This window comes from Muscardinus avellanarius, assembly GCF_963383645.1.
Source record: "Muscardinus avellanarius genome assembly, chromosome: 19".
Taxonomy (NCBI): Eukaryota; Metazoa; Chordata; class Mammalia; order Rodentia; family Gliridae; genus Muscardinus; species Muscardinus avellanarius.
Window position 1 is genome coordinate 952,924 of NC_137805.1, and position 17,174 is coordinate 970,097.

Consider the following 17,174-nt stretch of genomic DNA (forward strand, 5'->3'; position numbering starts at 1 on the left):
CGCAGGACTCTGGGCCCCGGGCCGGACCACACGTAGCACACCAGACCCCTGGAGAAACCGGGCCCAGTACCCTGGGTCCTGGGTGGGGGTCGCGCAGGGCATGCAAGCCGGGGCCCGGGTCGTGGGACCCTGGGCCCTGGGCCAGACCGCGCATAGCATGCCAGACCCCTGGAGAAACCGGGCCCAGTACCTTGGGTCCCAGGCGGGGGTCGCATGGGGCACGCTAGCCAGGGCCCGGGTCGCGGGACTCTGAGTGCCAAGCGGAGTAGTGCGGAGCATGCTGGACCCATGGGGAAACCGATCGGGTCACAGTGCTACTGAGTGCCTGATCCCACTACCTCCTCAAACCACATATACTGTCTTCTCTTATTAAAAAAAAAAAAAAGAAAGAAAAGGAAAAGAAAAAGAAAAAGAAAAAGGAAAAATATCCGAGAGGAGTTAAGAAAGCCGTGGCGGATGCCAGGACACTGGGGATGTAGACAAAACTTTTCCAAATACACTGGAACTTATGGAAAAATTCCCCGTGAAGGAAGACTGCTGTTTCTCTATATTGTTAAGAATCTTGGACATCACCTGTAAGGAGAGAGTTTAGCGGAGACTAAGGAGAAAGGCAGTGATGAAAGCTGTCTCCGCAATGGTGGTGGAGACTTGTATTCAGGAGAAGCAGAAATCGGATCCTACCAACCTTATTTTTTTGGAGAAATTACACCAAATGTCGAATGCTACCGTCACGCATGCTTAGGAACACTGGACAACATTCAGAATGGAAAAAGAGCTTGGGAAGGATTTGAAATGGTGGAGGCAGTGGCCAGTACTCAGGGGAGTACTCAGGGGAGTGTTGGGGCCTTCGGGGCCAGGATCGGAGCCTGCCGAGGGGTTAGGCCGGTGCCGGGGCCAGCAAGGCTGGGATCGGAGCCTGCCGTGAGGCAAGGCTGGTGCTGGAGCTTCGAGACAGTGATCGGAACCTGCTGAGGGGTTAGGCCGGTGCCGGGGCCAATGGCCGACATCGGAGCCTGCCATGAATCAAGGCCACTACTGGGGCCTCCGAGGCCGAGATCAGAGCCTGCCAAGGGGTTAGGCTGATGCTGGGGCCAGTGAGGCCAGGATTGGATCCTGCTGTGAGGCAAGGCCAGTGCTGGGGCCTCCGAGGCCGGGATCGGAGCCTGCCAAGGGGTTAGGCTGGTGCCAGGGCCAGCAAGGCCAGGATTGGAGCTCACCGTGAGGAAAGGCTGGTGCTGGGGCCTCCGAGGCCAGGATTGGAGCCTGCCGAGGGGTTAGGCCAGTGCCAGGGCCAGCGGCCAGCATTGGAGCCTGCTGTGAGGCAAGGCTGCTACTGAGGCCTCCAAGGCCAGGATCGGAGCCTGCTGAGGGGTTAGGCTGGTGCTGGGGCCAGCGAGGCTGACATCGGAGTCTGCCATGAGGCAAGGCCGGTGCTGGGGCCTCCGAGGCCAGGATAAGAGCCTGCCGAGGGCCTAGGCCGGTGCCGGGGCCAGCGGCCGGCATCGGGGCCTTCTGTGAGGCAAGGCCGGTGCTGGGGCCTCTGTGGCTGGGATCGGAGCCTGCCAAGGGGTTAGGCTGGTGCTGGGACCAGCAGCCAGCATCGGAGTCTTCTGTGAGGAAAGGCCGCTACTGAGGCCTCCAAGGCTGGGATTGGAGCCTGCCGAGGGGTTAGGCTGGTGCCGGGGCCAATGGCCAGCATCGGAGGCTGCCGTGAGGCAAGACTGCTACTGGGGCCTCCGAGGCTGGGATCGGAGCCTGCCAAGGGGTTAGGCTGGTGCCGGGACCAGCAGCCAGCATCGGAGTCTTCTGTGAGGCAAGGCCGCTACTGAGGCCTCCGAGGCTGGGATTGAAGCCTGCCGAAGGGTTAGACTGGTGCCGGGGCCAGCAAGGCCGGGATCGGAGCTCACCGTTAGGCAAGGCCAGTGCTGGGGCCTCCGAGGCCGGGATCGGAGCCTGCTGAGGGGTTAGGCTGGTGCTGGGGCCAGCGAGGCCAGGATCGGAGCTTGCCGTGAGGCTAGGTCCATGCTGGGGCCTCCGAGGCCGGGATCGGAGCCTGCCTAGGGGTTAGGCTGGTGTTAGGGCCAGTGAGATCAGAATCGGGGTCTCCCATGAGGCAAGGCCACTGCTTTAGCCAGCGAGGTCTGGATTAGTCCACCGGGTAGCCAGGCCACTACTGGGGCCGTCAAGAGTGGGATCAGTACTTGCAACGTGGCATGCACAGAGAAATATCGCAGAAAATAAAAATCAAATGCTTCCCCTAATCAGCAAAAACTAGGAGGAAAGGGGCAACAGGAAGAGGTCGAGCTATAGAAAGGGCCCTATAGTGAAGCAACTAAGGTGACCAATCAGAGGGTATGGAATAGGGGAGGATGGAGCCTCTTTAAAACTCAGGAGGCACATAAACAAATGTATCAAAGTTAATCACCAAACAAGCATGGGATCGAGGGAGGGGGAGGGAATGGGATGGGAGCTGGATGAGGGCTAATTGGATGATGTGTGCTTGTATATCCTCTCAAGTCTTGTACTCCAATGTGATATATGACTACAATGCACCAATTAAAAAAAATAAAGAATAAAAAAATAGGGTTGGGTGTGCAGCTTGGAGGTAGAATGCCCCTGGGTTCCATCCTCAGCACCAAAAAAAACCCCTCCAAAACAAATAAACAATCAATACCATAAAAAAGAAAGCAAACTGAACAGTCTAGCAGCTGTATTCCACTCTCCACATGTGTTAGCAGTAGGGCAGACATCCAGGAGGATGGGGAGGAGAAGGTGCCACCCACAGGGCTGTTGAAACTCACAGGCAGTTCCTTATCATCATCTCTATGGGAGTCGATTATCCTCACTGGGAATATAGCTTTGGTTTAACTTTTATAATTTCTCGCCAGGGCCATATGCTTGGACTGCACCAATGATCCATCTCCAGTTTTTTTTTTTTTTTTTTTTTGGTGGTGCTGGGGTTCCTGGAAACCCTTCTACCTCTGGGATACACTCCCAGACCTATTTTTATACTTTTTTATTTGGAAACAGGATCTCTTAAGCCAGCACGGCTGGCTTCGAACCTGCACGGCGTGATCCTCCTGTCTCCGCCTCCCAAGCGCGGGGATTACAAGCGTGTGCCACCATGCCCGGCACATTTTTTTTTAACTATTAAAAAGATGTTCAGCTCACTTTGCATGTTCCTAGATTTACAAGACCCATGCAGTAAATATGAAAACATTGTTGGCCTGTTTCCCAGCATGTAGTGCACCAAACACATGGAAAATCCTTACTTTTTTTTGCAATATAGACACAGACCCCACCCAGAGTAAAGGACCCAGAATATTGACCCTGATACTTTCTCCTTGTTAACCATCCTTTCTCCTATTTAAACCTTTATATCCATACATAGAAGTCTCTTTGGCTACTATGATGGTATCTGGAGTTTAGAAGGGAAGCATAGTTTAATAGTAGCTGGGATAATTTTAAGTTAACACACCACCAATGTGTGACAATTGTACTTTCTGGGGTTAAAAGGAAGTGATGGATTGTTTAAAGGGCATGTGGATTTCATCAGGAAAGCAGCATGTGACTTGCTGGGTCATAATTAGAGTAAGGTTCTCACCCAGCAGTGTGCACTGCGATTCTCTGTGAACAGTTCTTACTTGTCCAGGCTTTTCAAGTGTGATGCTATGTCGTGGGGCATGTCAGTGTGAAGTGGCCAGAAGCAACCCAAAGGAGTAAAGCAAGATGAATATTCTTACTTCTATGAAGCGACTACTGCATGTGGGTTGCTGCGGTGTTTGGCTTTCTGCCCCTCCTTTAGTCAGCCAGAACCCAATGGCTCCTTTCCACCTTCAACCTGGTATTGTCAGTCGGAGTTGAAGTCCTGCCACGTCTCTCTCTTCTCCATCCTTCCCTGTACCTGTTTCCTTGGCACTCTGTTCTTTTCAACTTCGGATTTCTTTCTTTTTCTCTCACAAATCCACCACCTTTGCCTGCTGCCAGACCTCGGGTCCTGTCGTTTGCCTTGGGCTGGATTTGTTGCTCTAAAAGGGTGAGCTGTTGGCTGTTGTATAGTGTGTGTGGGGGGGGGCAGTGTGTGCATGAGTGTGTGAGCTCCTTTGTACTGACTATAAATGTCTTATTGAGAACATTTATTGTGCGTATGTTTGAATGTGTTCATGGGTTCCTCATCCATGCATGCCTGTCTGCAAGTACATGTGTATGTGTGCATTTTTACAAGTGTGTTCCTGCATGTGCATGTGTTTGTTTACGTAAGCTTCTGTGCATGCATGCTGTTCCTATTAACCAGGGCACCAAAACACTTAAAAGTATGCTTTCCCCCCTGCCAAAGTCAGCCTGTACTTACATAGTTGGAGGCCAGGTCCGGGTGGAGATAGTCAATCCCTAGGAAAAGACAACAACACAGGAACCAAGGGTTAATACCTGCCGCCATGGCCCCAGGGAGCTGCTCTAGCAAGTGCCTTCCTTTGGGGCTGTGCCTGGAGACTTGCCACAGGGGATGGGGAGTGGGCACCGTCCCAAGCCCCAGGCTTGCTTTTCCCTTCTGTGTGAAGGCAGAAGGCCCTGCTCAGTGGAGAGGCAGCTGCCCTAGACCTGGGGTCTACGGGTAATGTTTCAGAATAAATGTCAGTATGAAGGGGTTTAGTGGTCGTGAGCTGGATGACTCGCCAAGGCAGTGATCTAAGAGATGTACAGAAATCCTGACGTATAAAAGCACCAATTGGCATTTGTTCTGAAATGAGTCTGGCCCTAGAGAGGAGAAATGCTGGTCACTTAACAGGGTGGAGCAGCAGTGGATAGGAGTGCAAACTCTGGCATGGGAGAAGGGAGAGGAGTGCGGCTTGACAAACGCTACTAGTAAGGGTGAAGGGTTTCCAGCTAATGGCCGGTTGCTGACACTTGTCTCTGGAGCATGGCTTCCCAGCAAGCTGAGCCTTCAGCTCTCCCAGCAGGAGTCTTGTGCTTTTTCTTGAATACAGGTCTGTCTTCTCTAGGGGTCATTCAGGAGCAGAATCTGTCAGTACTGCTGAGTTCCATCCGACACTTGGACCTCAGACATCTTGATGGAAGAGCATGGACAGCTGAAATGCTCCTGTGCAGGTCTGCAGAGCCATGGCACCTTTTAGCCTCACCTGAGCAGCCAGTTCTCTGAGATACAGAGAAACAGGGCAGCTTGGGAGGCTGAGACAGGAGCATGACAAGTTTGAGGCCAGCTTGAGACCCTGTGTATAAAAATTTCTGGGGATGTGGCTCAGTAGTAAAGCATCCCTGGGTTCAATTCCCACTACAGCAAAATAACTAAAACAAACAAACAGAAAAGGAGAGGGAAAGCACACATCCGCTCAAGTTCATATGATGATCAATCGTAATGACCATGAAGTAGGTACTTGAGTCAGAGAGCAGAGCTGGCCCCAGCCCCCTCAGTCTGGCAGCAGGACCTCAGGCAAGTTTCCAGCCTCTTGAGATTCCTTCCCTCCTTCTTAATGACTGGAGGTGAGAACAGGCAGGGATTAAAGGAACAATGCATGGGTGTGCTTGGCCAGCAGCTGAGGTGTTAGCACCTACACTGGGATCCAGTCCTCAAGAGTTGTAAACATCTTTAAGTGCTGAACAGTGCTGGCTTCTTCACTGTGTGCACTATAATGCTGGACAGAACTTGTCTTAGGATGCATTTTTCTTGCCTTCCCTCCCTCCCTCCCTCCCTCCTTTCCTTTCTTCCTTCCTTTCTTTTTCTTTTGTGGTGCTGGAGATGGAACCCAGAGGCATTCTACCTCTTATATACCCCTATTTTATATTTATTTGGGAACAGAGTCTCAGCTAAGTTGTGAGGCTGGCTTTCAACCAGCTATTCTCCTGTCTCAGCCTCCCAACTATTGGGATTATAGGCATACACCACTATGTATGGCTAAGATGCACATTTCTAAAATAAAATTTGTCTTTCATTTTCTTCTAGTTATACGAATAATTTCTGCACTGGGAGCCAGTAAACAATAGTACATGAGAGTATAGCTAGTCACTTGGTCCCCATAGTCACGACACCTTCTTCCTCCACTTCCCTCCCAAGCTCTGCATGAGGAAAGGGGCAGATGACTAAGACTCATGGTTTTAAAAGAGGTTGAACCTTGCTCTGGACCCTAATTCAAAGATGGACAATTTAGGCTGTAGGGAGGAGCTGGGGGTGTGACAGGCTTTGAGATCAACAGACGTGGTTCCATTCAAAGATCAGAGCCTGTAATCTGGGTGTGGCTTTGGCCAAGTGACACCATCTCTCTCTGAGCTTTGGTTTCCTCCTCTTTGAAAGGAAGCTGTCATTTATCTTGATGGTGTTTAGCTCGTAGTAAACAATATGCTGTGTGTGTGTGTTATTGGGGATTGAACTTGGGGGTGCTCTGTCCCCAAACTATACTCCCAACCCTCTTTTATTTTTATTTTGAAACAGGGTCTCACTAGGTTGATAAAAATCTTACTACTGATGTTGTCCTTGAACCTTTTTCTTCCGTCTCAATTTTCCAAGTACTGGGATTACAGGCATGCGCCACCACTCTTGGCTACATTTTTTTTTTAAATTACCATTGTTAGCCGAGCGTGGTGGTGCACGCTTGTAATCCCCGTGCTTGGGAGGCTGAGACAGGAGGATCGCACGGGTTCGAAGCCAGGCCTCAGCTACTCAGTGAGGCTTCCAGCAACTTAGTGAGACCCTGTTTCCAAATAAAATATAAAAAAGGTCTGGAAGTATAGCCCGGAGGTAGAAGCCTCTAGGTTCCACCCCCAGTACCACTAAAAAAAAAAAAAAAAAAAAAAAAAAAAATTACCATCGTTAGTATACACTGTCTACATGTCACTAGAGGAACACAGATGATGTAGAAGAGTAAAAACATTTTAAAACCCTACTTGGTTTTAGAATATTGTGTTGAAATTAAATTACATATATTTGTTGAGATTGGTTAATGTTTTTGGGCAGAAATTTTTATAACATAGAGGCCAGCTAAAAAGAGACATACAAGTATAAACACACAGAATATACATTTTCTTTCTGAAACCCAATTTTAAAAACATGGTTCCATGTTTCCTTCCTTCTTTTTTTTTCTTTATGTGATAGTGAAGATTGAACCCAGGACACTCTACCTCCAAGAAACACTCCCAGTCATTTTTTGTTTTCTTTTTTTATCTTGAATCAGGGTAAATTGCAGAGGGCCTCACTAAGTTGTTGAGGCTGGCCCTGTAATCCTCATGTCTCAGCCTCCCAAGTACTGGAGTTACAGGTGTGTGCCACCACGCCCAGAAGTTCCATGTTCTGATAGTGCAATTTGGCTAGGAGAAAATAAGTGGTCTCTTCTCTGTGAAGGGAAAATATTGGAACAGGGAGAGCATTTGAGACCAGAAGGAAATTAGAATTAAAGCAAGATAAATTTAGCCCAATTAAAGTAATGAGTCATTAACTAGGTTAAGGGGAAGACAAAGTGTTAAGATAGAATGGGGGCTTTGGTCTAAGACAGAAAATATTATTGATAGAACTGCAGATGATAGACAGGACTCAGGAAAAAGTTATAATGAAAATGAACTACAGAATGAAAATTATAAGCTCATAATTAGATAATATTCTAATTCTCTTTCATTTTTGATTATCATCTGAGATGAAATATACTGAATACATATTCTTAATCAGCTTATTTTTCATTCTTACATTATTAATGTATTCTTATCTTTCTTTCTTTTCCTTTTTTTTGCTTGTTTCTCAACAAGGAATGCCAGGCATGGTTTGATTTTACAGGCTCACAAGTGGAGAGAAATTTGCCTCATATCTGATTTAGCTGATATTTAGATGTGTTTCTGGGCTTTAGATTTTATGTTGGTACCAGAGCAAGTTAAGACTTGAGAGGATATTGGGATAGAATGAATGTATTCTGCTGTAAGAAGGACATCAATGTTGGGGCCTGGGGTGGAGTGCTACGAATTGAGTTTTTTTGTCCTTATAAAATTCATGTTGAAACTTAATCCCCCAATACAACAGTAGTACAAAATAAGATCATTAGAAGGTGATTAACTTCTGAGCACACTGCCCTCATAAATGGATGGATGGCTTTATAAAAGGTGTGAAGGAGCAAGTTCCTTCTGTTTGTTGCCCCTTATTCCAAGTGAGGATCATTGCCCCGGAGGATGTGACGAGGTGCATCTCATAGGCAGAGAACATGCCCTCACCAGACACTGAACCTTCGGGCATGTCAGTCTTGGGCTTTTTTTTCACAGCCTCCAGAACTGTGAGAGATAAATTTTTACTGTTTAGAACAGACACAGTCTTAGGTTTCTTGTTACAGCTGCAGGAACAGATTGAGGCAGGCACATTGCAAACACCTATAACCGTTTTCCTTGGAGACTTGTTAGTGTGGGCTAGAATTGATAGTCACTCATATGAGAGAGATCTCAAAGTCAAATTAGAGAAAGATGCAACGTGAGGGCACTCTGTGTAGTTTCAGTAGGGCTCCAGTGGCTGCCAGCGTCAGCTGCCAGCCATGGGAGCGTGCCACCTCGAATACCCAGTCCAGGTGAGCCTTAAAATGACCACAGCAGTTAATTGCTGACATTAACTGCATGTGAGTTCCTAAAGTGAAAAATGCCCAGCCAGTCAGGTGTTTCCCAAATCCTGTGCCACAAGCAGAAGTAGTTAATTTAAGCTGCTAAGTGTTGGGGTCATCTGTTTTGTCGCAATAGTAACTGGAATAGTCGGCTTGCTGGGCCTTCATATTGCTTTCTTAAGTAATGCAGAGTTCTAAACATCTTGGTAGTGTCTGGCTCTTTGAGCCTTAAGACTGTCTGGTCCTTAAGTTTGAACATTCACTCACATGGAGTGACAAAGTCCCACCATGTAGGCAGAATAGAGAGGTGGGTTTTAAGCACCAGAGATGGTGGTTAGAATTGTCATATGATAGGACGTTTCTTGCCTCCCTAAACCTCAGATTCTTCACATGTAAGAGGGAGATAAAAAATCAGTACTAACCTTAGAGAATCACTATGGCTGTGTTTTCAAAATGCCTAAGCAGTGTCTAGTACTACTGGACATGTTAGTCTTATTGTTAGTTTTGTTGTTACTTCAGCTTGAAGCTTTCTCTCGCCCTTCCTCCCTGGCCTTGGATCTTATACTTCCTTGCCTCCATCTGACATTGATGAGAGGCCATGATCAAGGCCTTCCCTGGCTGCCTTTGACCTCAGAAGCCAGTCACTTGCCCTACATTGTGCCTGGGCTAGGTGACATTTGTCCATTCTTGTTTCTCATAATTGTCACATCCCATTTTCCAGGTCATATTTCCAACATTATAATAAAAAGGACAGAGTTGTCACCATTAAGCAGGGTCTGTGCTTGGATGCTCAGCTGATGCTTAAGAAATGTTTTCTGTCCCTTGGGGCAACAGGTAACCATGGGAGCTGCCCTGGTGATGTGTAATGGCATTGCATCGTGTCTAAGTGAAGGTAGAAAATAGTTACTAAGCACTGGTCATGTCACTAGCTGTGGCAGAGGGGTGATGGCCAAGTTCTGAGTTGAGTGACCAGAGAGGGATAGACAGGTATTAAAACTGGGCTGTGCACAAACAGAACCTTCCACATGCAGACAAGTAAACATCTCCACACAGGCCTAAACATATAGCTGATGTTTATAAAATCTTAACAACATTTTTCATCTTTAGGCATTGAGGTCAGCCTTTGTGTCAGTCTTTCACCTTATTTTGGAAAAGATATGCTATTCCCATAGGCAGGCAGCTAAAGAAGAAAATTTAGCACTGACGTTTCTCGTCTTGCCACTTCTGGGCGTTAGGCCAGAGATGCCCAGTGACATGGTGAGAGACTGCTGAGAGCCTGGCCTCACCCTTGTGTGGAGGCTGTTCTTGTCCCAAACGTGCTCAACTGTGCTTCAACAATGGATTTGGCATTGCTCTTTCCTTGAGCTATCACATCCAATAAGCACATAGTGAGTTAGAGATGGCCACAAATCCACTGTCTCTCTTTGAACCAGGAGGCAGAGACTATCTCCCTGCCCCCTGGAATCTGTACTGGTCCTGCATCTATCTATCCAGTGAGCAGAAGTGGCCGGCTGTGTAAGTCTTGTCCGCTCTGGGACCAGCCTTTATGAGGACTGGAAGCTTTCTCTCTTGGGACATTTGCTCTTGGAGTCCCGAGCACCAAAAATAAATCCAGCTACTGTGCTGGGGACCCCACGTGAAAAGGCAGGACCCCAAGAGACTACATGGAGAAGGAGGGGGGACTCAACTATCTGAATATCCCATTTGGACCTCTAGGAGGCTCCAGCCCCAGCTGTCTTCCGACTCTAGCTACACGAGGCCTCAGTGAAACTTCAGCAGACTGATCCAACTGAACCCTGTCCAGCTGTGAGAAACATGTTAAAAAGTCATTCAATTTGGGGGTTATTTGTTGTGCAGCAGTAGAAGTCAGGAGTTTTTAAAATCTGCTTTTATTGGTGTATTGTGGTCTCACATCATAATGTAACTCATGTTGACAATGACATACATTCACACAGCACCTGAGTCTTTCCCTTGCCTCTCCAATACCCCCCTTCCCAACACAGGGTACTGAGACTGACATTGGTATATTCACATAAAAACACAGTCGATGGTAGTATTTTCTCTCTCTCTCTCTTTCTTTCTCTTTCTTTCTTTCTTTCTTTCTTTCTTTCTTTCTTTCTTTCTTTCTTTCTTTCTTTCTTCTTGGTGGTACTGGAGGTGGAACCCAGCGGCTTGTCTACCTCCAGGCTATACTCCCAGACCTATTTTATACTTTATTTGGAAACAAGGTCTCACTAAGTTGCTGAGATCCTCACTAAGTAGCTGAGGCTGGCTTTGAACCTGTGTGATCCTCCTGTCTCAGCCTCCCAAGCGCAGGGATTACAAGCGTGCACCACCACACCAGGCTGATGGTAATATTTTCATTAATTGATCTCAGTCTTCCTCTTCCTCTTCCCTGGATCCACTGAGGTTCTCCATTATCAGGAGTTCAGGAGTTGGGTTTTTTTTTTTTTTTTATGTGGGTCTGGGGATGGAACCTAGGGGCATTCGACCTTCGAGGTACACCTCCTGCCGTATTGTTTAAAATTATTTTGAAACAGGGTCTCACTGAGTTGCAGAGGGCCTCACTAAGTAGCTGAGGCTCTCCATGAACCACGATCCTCCGGTCTCTGCCTCCTCAATTCTGGGATTACAAGGGTGTGCCACTCCCGGCTGTCAGGAGTTTTAATGGAAGGAGGCAGAGAGCAGAATCTTTTAGGGATCCCAAACCCACTGATCTTCAGAAAAAATGAGATCAATAAAGAAATTCTGGGACTTTCTGGAGGGCTTGGCCCCTTAATGTGCAACAGGGTCAGGAGCCACTGTTTCCTCCCTTCTCTTTGGAAAGGATGGTGTGTCAGAAAGGAGATACAGATGAAAAATTCTGAAACAGGCATCTACAGTGCTGGTACCATTTTCATAAAAGCCGTGTGCATGGACATCACATAGTGCCACTTTTAGGGTGGTCTCTCTGATCCCAAGCAGAAGAAACTTAGATATATTGTTTGAATTGGTCCTCAGAATATATCTACCAAATCTATATTTCTCCCAAACCTTTCTGACTCTTTGTCCTGGGTGAACTGTCCCTGAGTGCTTTGTAAAGTTTCCAAGCCAAAGTGTGAGAAAGGAAAAAAGAAAAACCTCAGCCCCTGATATCTGTCCATGTCTGCTCTTGTACAGAGCTCCTTTCTTCCTGTGAGAGCCCTTAGCCACTGAAGAAAGCTTTTACATCCATTTCAAAAGTCTCACATGTCCTAGAACACTGAAGTATTGTTTTTGTGTTGATATTTAATGAGCCCATACAAAAACAACACTTATTTTAAGCACATTGGCTTCCCTTGTTTTCCCCATCAATTCTGCTTCAAAGGCTTGCTTTAGTCAATGCAGTGTTCTTTGAGGATCTTCAGGAAGAAAAGGCTGCATTGCTTCATCTCTGCAGCCTTTGGATGTAATGAGACCCATAATGCACAGGGGAGCTTTTTCCTAGGGGTCCAGCTGGCTGATGAAGAGAAGCGCCTCCCCCAGAAATGGCAACAGGGTGGTGGTGATTCTATAGAAACTTGGTAGAGTCAAGGACATGCATAGTTGGGAAACCACCATTTCTCAGATTTTTACAGCATGAAAATGATGAAAGTTTTTGAATTATAGAAACTAAAGCTCTGTGAAATCTTTTTCAGACATACAGGATAAAATAAGAGATGGGGGTATTTACAATAAAAGGTTATGAAAGGGTAATTTACAAGTGCTCATTCGAAAAGTAGCTCTACGGTTAAAGTTTCTCCAACTCTGGATTGAGAGCTACATTGTCTACTATAATTTTTGTGATGATGGAAATGGAATTGAACTATGTTTCAGTAGCTAAAATAGCCTCTGTGGCTAGCAAGAACTTGACATGATGGGCTGGGGTGAAGCTCAGGGGTAGAGCACATGCCTCTTATGTGGTAGGTACCTGGGATTGATATCCAACACCACACAAAAATCAAACCAAATCCAACCCAAAACAAAACAAATAATCACCCTTGAAAACATCCACAAAACCTGAATCTAGTGTGATTAAAGACTTAAATTTTTGGGGGAGGATACTGGGGATGAAAATTCAGGGGTATTTGACCCTCTGAGCTATACCCCCAGCCAGTTTTGAAACATGGTTTCACTGAGTTGCAAAGGGCCTCAGTAAGTAGCTGAGGTTGTCCTCGAACCACGATCTTCCTTGTCTTAGCCTCTCAAATGCTGAGATTATAAGCGTGTGCCACCATGCCCAGCTAAGAATTAAATTTTAATTTTAATTAGCTTTAATGAATTAAATTTTCAATTTAAGTAACCACATATTGCCTACAACTTTGGGTAGTGTGAATCTAGAGAAAAAGATGGTAAATATAAATAGGTTTTAGAAGACATATTAAGGTAAGGTATAAGTAATGGCCCAATAAGAAAAATAAGATTGAATATAAGCAATTATCATTTGTTTGTTTAGTCTCTTACTTATTAATTCCAAACAATATTTGTTAAGGAGGTCATCAAGTTAATGACAACTGATTTGGAGGAAGGTGAGGTCACAGTGTTGTGTGGCCATCAGGTGAGGATTTGGTCACAGTGTTGTGGGGCCATCAGGTCCAACCTCAGAGATACTAATTCCGACTCTGATTAGTATCTCCAAATCAGTGGACCCTTTATATTCTGAAGGCATGCCGAGACACTCTTGCTTCCAAATGACATACCAATGTCAAAATACTCACCGTCATCCATGATGCCAATGGTCACACCTCTGCCTGTGTAACCCAGCTCCCAAGCCTCTGCCACGTTCAAATCAAGTCCAGGAGTGCCGTCGGCCTGTCCGGTGTTGATCTATACCATATCAAAGCAGAGAATTTCATTAGCATGGTGTTGTAAAGCACACATGTAAATTTTGCCTTGACATTCTCTGCAGCCAGTGACGCTCTGGGGACAGCCCTAAGGCCGCCTCTTTCACGACACAGTATTTTGGTGTTCTCCTGCACCTCTGACAGCCGTCCTTTTCGTTTTTCTCATATAACAATTGATGTTTTCTGTTTTATGCAAATATGCAAATGCTTTTTAAATTCCCTCATCAGCAACAACTAGATTTCTGTCTTTTAAACTCATTCTACATGAAAATCTTGGAGTTTTCATTGCAAGAAACTGTCTCTGTGATAAAATTAAGCATTTAGCTTATCTCACATTTGGAATGCAGCACACACTGTCTTGGATTATTCTTATTTGGATATCATTTCTCACTAAATAATAATATCCTATTTATCTTTGAAATTTTAATACCATCATACCAAGTCTTGCTCAAACGTGTTTGTTGAACTGAATTAAAAATAGGAAGGGTACCCTTAGCAAATGCTCTAATACTCCCTAAAAGATTAAAAAATAAAAAAAAGAAAGATGAAGAAAATTCCGAATTAATTCTTCACTGCTATCTTCTGTATTTTTTGTCCTGTGCAGATTTTCTCAAAGATGTCTTGTAAAAAAAATATAGTGAAGTCAGAGCTTATAGAGGCCAAAGCCCACAGTGATCACTGGCTTCTCTGGTAGTATCAAGACATTCCATGAATGTTATTAGGGCTCTTCAAAACTCACTGTCATTCACCCAGGCACAAATCAAGACTATACCTTATACTTCCTTTGAAGTTAGAATGGTGATGTGACTGGTTTTGACAAAGTTCACACGAACTTATGTGCCATTTGTCACATCTAGGCAGAAGTTTTAAGAGCCAGTGTACAATTTCCCCTTTTCCTCACTCAGATGCTTATGAGAGTAGGTGGGATGGGGTTGAGATTGAGCTTGGTCAGACTGAGGGATTACAAAGCATTGATTATGTAGCAGCAATGTTGCATAAGCTTTGATTTTATATTTATTACTGCAAAATACTTAACCTATCCTAACATGCATAAGCTTATTCACCTACCCATACTAAATTTTCAGAATTCTGTGCCTCAAAGCATAAGACATAGTCAAGATCTGAAGCTCCAGTAAAGAAAGTGTGAGGTACTCCCATGATGTAGTAGTTTGTAGGGCTGTGATTTCATTTTCTTCCTTGCTCATCCTCTTTTAATCTTAAAGCTTCATTCTCACTTATATATCAGTTACTCTTCCCAACAATATGTCCTTCAGTTTGGGTTGGTTTGGAGTCACCAATCTCCTTTTGTTTATTTATTTTTTTTGCAGGTCTAGGGATGGAACCCAGGGGCATTTGACCTCCGAGCTACACCCTCTGCCCTATTTTTATGTATGTATGTATGTATGTATGTATGTATGTATGTATAATATATTTTTATTGGTGAATTGTAGTCAAACATCACAATGGAATACAAGACTTGTGAGGATTTCCAAGCACACATCATCCAATCCCCATCACACTCCCTCCCCCTCCCTCAATCCCATACTTGATTTAGTGACTAACTTTGATATATATGTTTACATACATCATGTGTTGCAAAGAGATTCCATCTTCCCCATCCCATTCTCTCTGATTGGTCACCTTAATTGCTCCTCTATATGGCCCCTTCTTCAACCAGATTTCCTCCTGTTACCCATTTCTTCCTAGTTTTTGCATATTAGGGAAATTATCTGATTTTTTTTTTTTTTTGTTTTCTGTGATATTTCTCTGTGTATGCTGCATTGAAAGTTCGGATCCCACTCTTGAAGGCCCCAGCACCAGTCTGGCCACCCAGCAGACTCTAATCCCAGCCTTGCTGGCTCCAGTACTGGCCTTACCTCATGACAGGCTCCATCCTGGCCTCGGAGGCCCCAGCACAGGCCTTGCCTTAAGGCAAGCTCCTATCCCAGCCTAGTTGGCTCTAGCTACAGCCATGTGGTGACATGGCAGGCACCGATTCTGGCTTTGCTGGCCCCAGGACTGGCCTCACCACAAGGCAGGCTCCAATTCCGGTCTTGGAGGCCCCAGCACTGGCCATGCCTCATGGCAGGCCCCAATCCCAGCCTCGCTGTCCCCGGCACTGGCCTCACCTCTCGGCAGGCTCTGATCCTGGCCTCTGAAGCTCCAGCACCGGCCTTGCCTCATGACAGGCCCCAATCCCTACCTCACTGCCAGCACTGGCCTTACCCCTCAGCAGGCTTCGATGCCAGCCTCAGAGGCCCTAGCACAGGCCTTGCCTCATGGCAGGCTCTGATCCTGGCCTTGCTGGTCCTGGCACCGGCCTTACCCCCTCGGCAGGCTCCAATCCCAGCCTCCAAGGCCCCAGAACCAGCCTTGCCACACGGCAGACTCCGATCCCAGCCTCGCTGGCCCTGACACCGGCCTAACCCCTCATCAGGCTCTGATCCCAGCCTCGGAGGCCCCAGCACCAGCCTTGCCTTATGGCAGGCTCCGATCCCGGCCTTTGCTGGTCCCAGCACTGGCCTCACTCCTCAGCGGACTCTGATCCCAGCCTTGAAGGTCCCAGCACTGGCCTTGCCTCATGGCAGGCTTAGATCCTGGCCTCACTGGCCCTGACACCAGCCTCACCCCTCAGCAGGCTCCCATCCTGGCCTTTGAAACCCCAGCCCTGGCCTTGCCTCATGGCAGGCTCCGATCCCAATCTCACTGGCCCTGGAAACAGCCTCACCCTTCGGCAGGCTCTGATCCTGGCCTCGGAGGCCCTAGCACCAGCCTTGCCTCACAGCAGGCTCCAATCCCGGCCTTACTGGCCCTGCAAATGGCCTCACCCCTCGGCAGGCTCTGATCCCAGCATCGGAGGCCCCAGCACTGGCCTTGCCTCATGGCAGGCCCCAATCTCGGCCTCGCTGGCTCCAGCACCAGCCTTACCCCTTGGCAGGCTCTGATCCCGACTTCCAAGGCCCCAGCACCGGCCGTGCCTCATGGCAGGCTCCGATCCCAGCCTAGCTGACCTCAGCACTGGCCTCACCCTTTGGCAGGCTCCGATCCTGGCCTCGGAGGCCCCAGCTCCAGCCTTGCCTCATGGCTGGTTCTGATCCCAGCCTCACTGACCCCAACACAGGCCTCATCCCTTGGCAGGCTCTGATCCCTACCTCAGAGGCCCCATTACTGGCCTTGCCTCATGGCAGGCTCTGATCTTGGCCTCTCTGGCCCCTGCACTGGCCTAGCCACCTGGCAGGCTTCTAGCCTGGTCTCCCAGGCCCTGGCACTGGCCTTGCTGTGCATCGGGCTTTGGTCTCTGTAACTATAAGGAGGTCATCTACAGATGTTCCCTTTTTTCTACCTTTTTTTTGTGGTACGGGGGTTCCTGGATACCCTTCTACCTCTGTGCTACACTCCTGAAGACCTATTTTTTTAAAATATATTTTCATTTTGAAGCATTTTGAGGCCTTGCTGGCCTCGAACCTGGGTGATACTCCTGTCTCCGCCTCCCAAGTGCGGGGATTACAAGCATGCGTCACCTTGCCCGGAGTTCTTCAATTTTTTTTTTTTTTTAATATGAGAGAACAGTATATGTCTTTTGTGAAAGCTGTGACCCCAAATACCTAGTGTCAATGAATTTTGTCTTCCTTCCAAAGGCAGAGGTCCACAGCTTCACTTCAGAGAGCAGGCTCTGCTGCTCCTAATGCACCCTGGCCTCCTACTCTGCGCAGAGGAGCGTGGTGGCTATGAGGGCTGACGACTCCAAGAACAT

General features: G+C 47.1%; 1 protein-coding gene across 2 annotated transcripts in view; it reads right to left on the reverse strand.

Moving 5' to 3' along the window:
* The window catches only part of PCSK2 (proprotein convertase subtilisin/kexin type 2), a gene marked incomplete at both ends in the record, with an annotated part of 308,819 nt that overhangs the window by 128,142 nt on the left and 163,503 nt on the right, over positions 1-17,174 (reverse strand). For both annotated transcript variants that reach the window (XM_080716067.1, XM_080716066.1), the window contains 2 exons: positions 4,352-4,389; positions 13,295-13,403. In XM_080716067.1, coding sequence (XP_080572193.1) covers positions 4,352-4,389; positions 13,295-13,403 — 147 coding nt within the window. The remainder of the gene's footprint in view (positions 1-4,351; positions 4,390-13,294; positions 13,404-17,174) is intronic.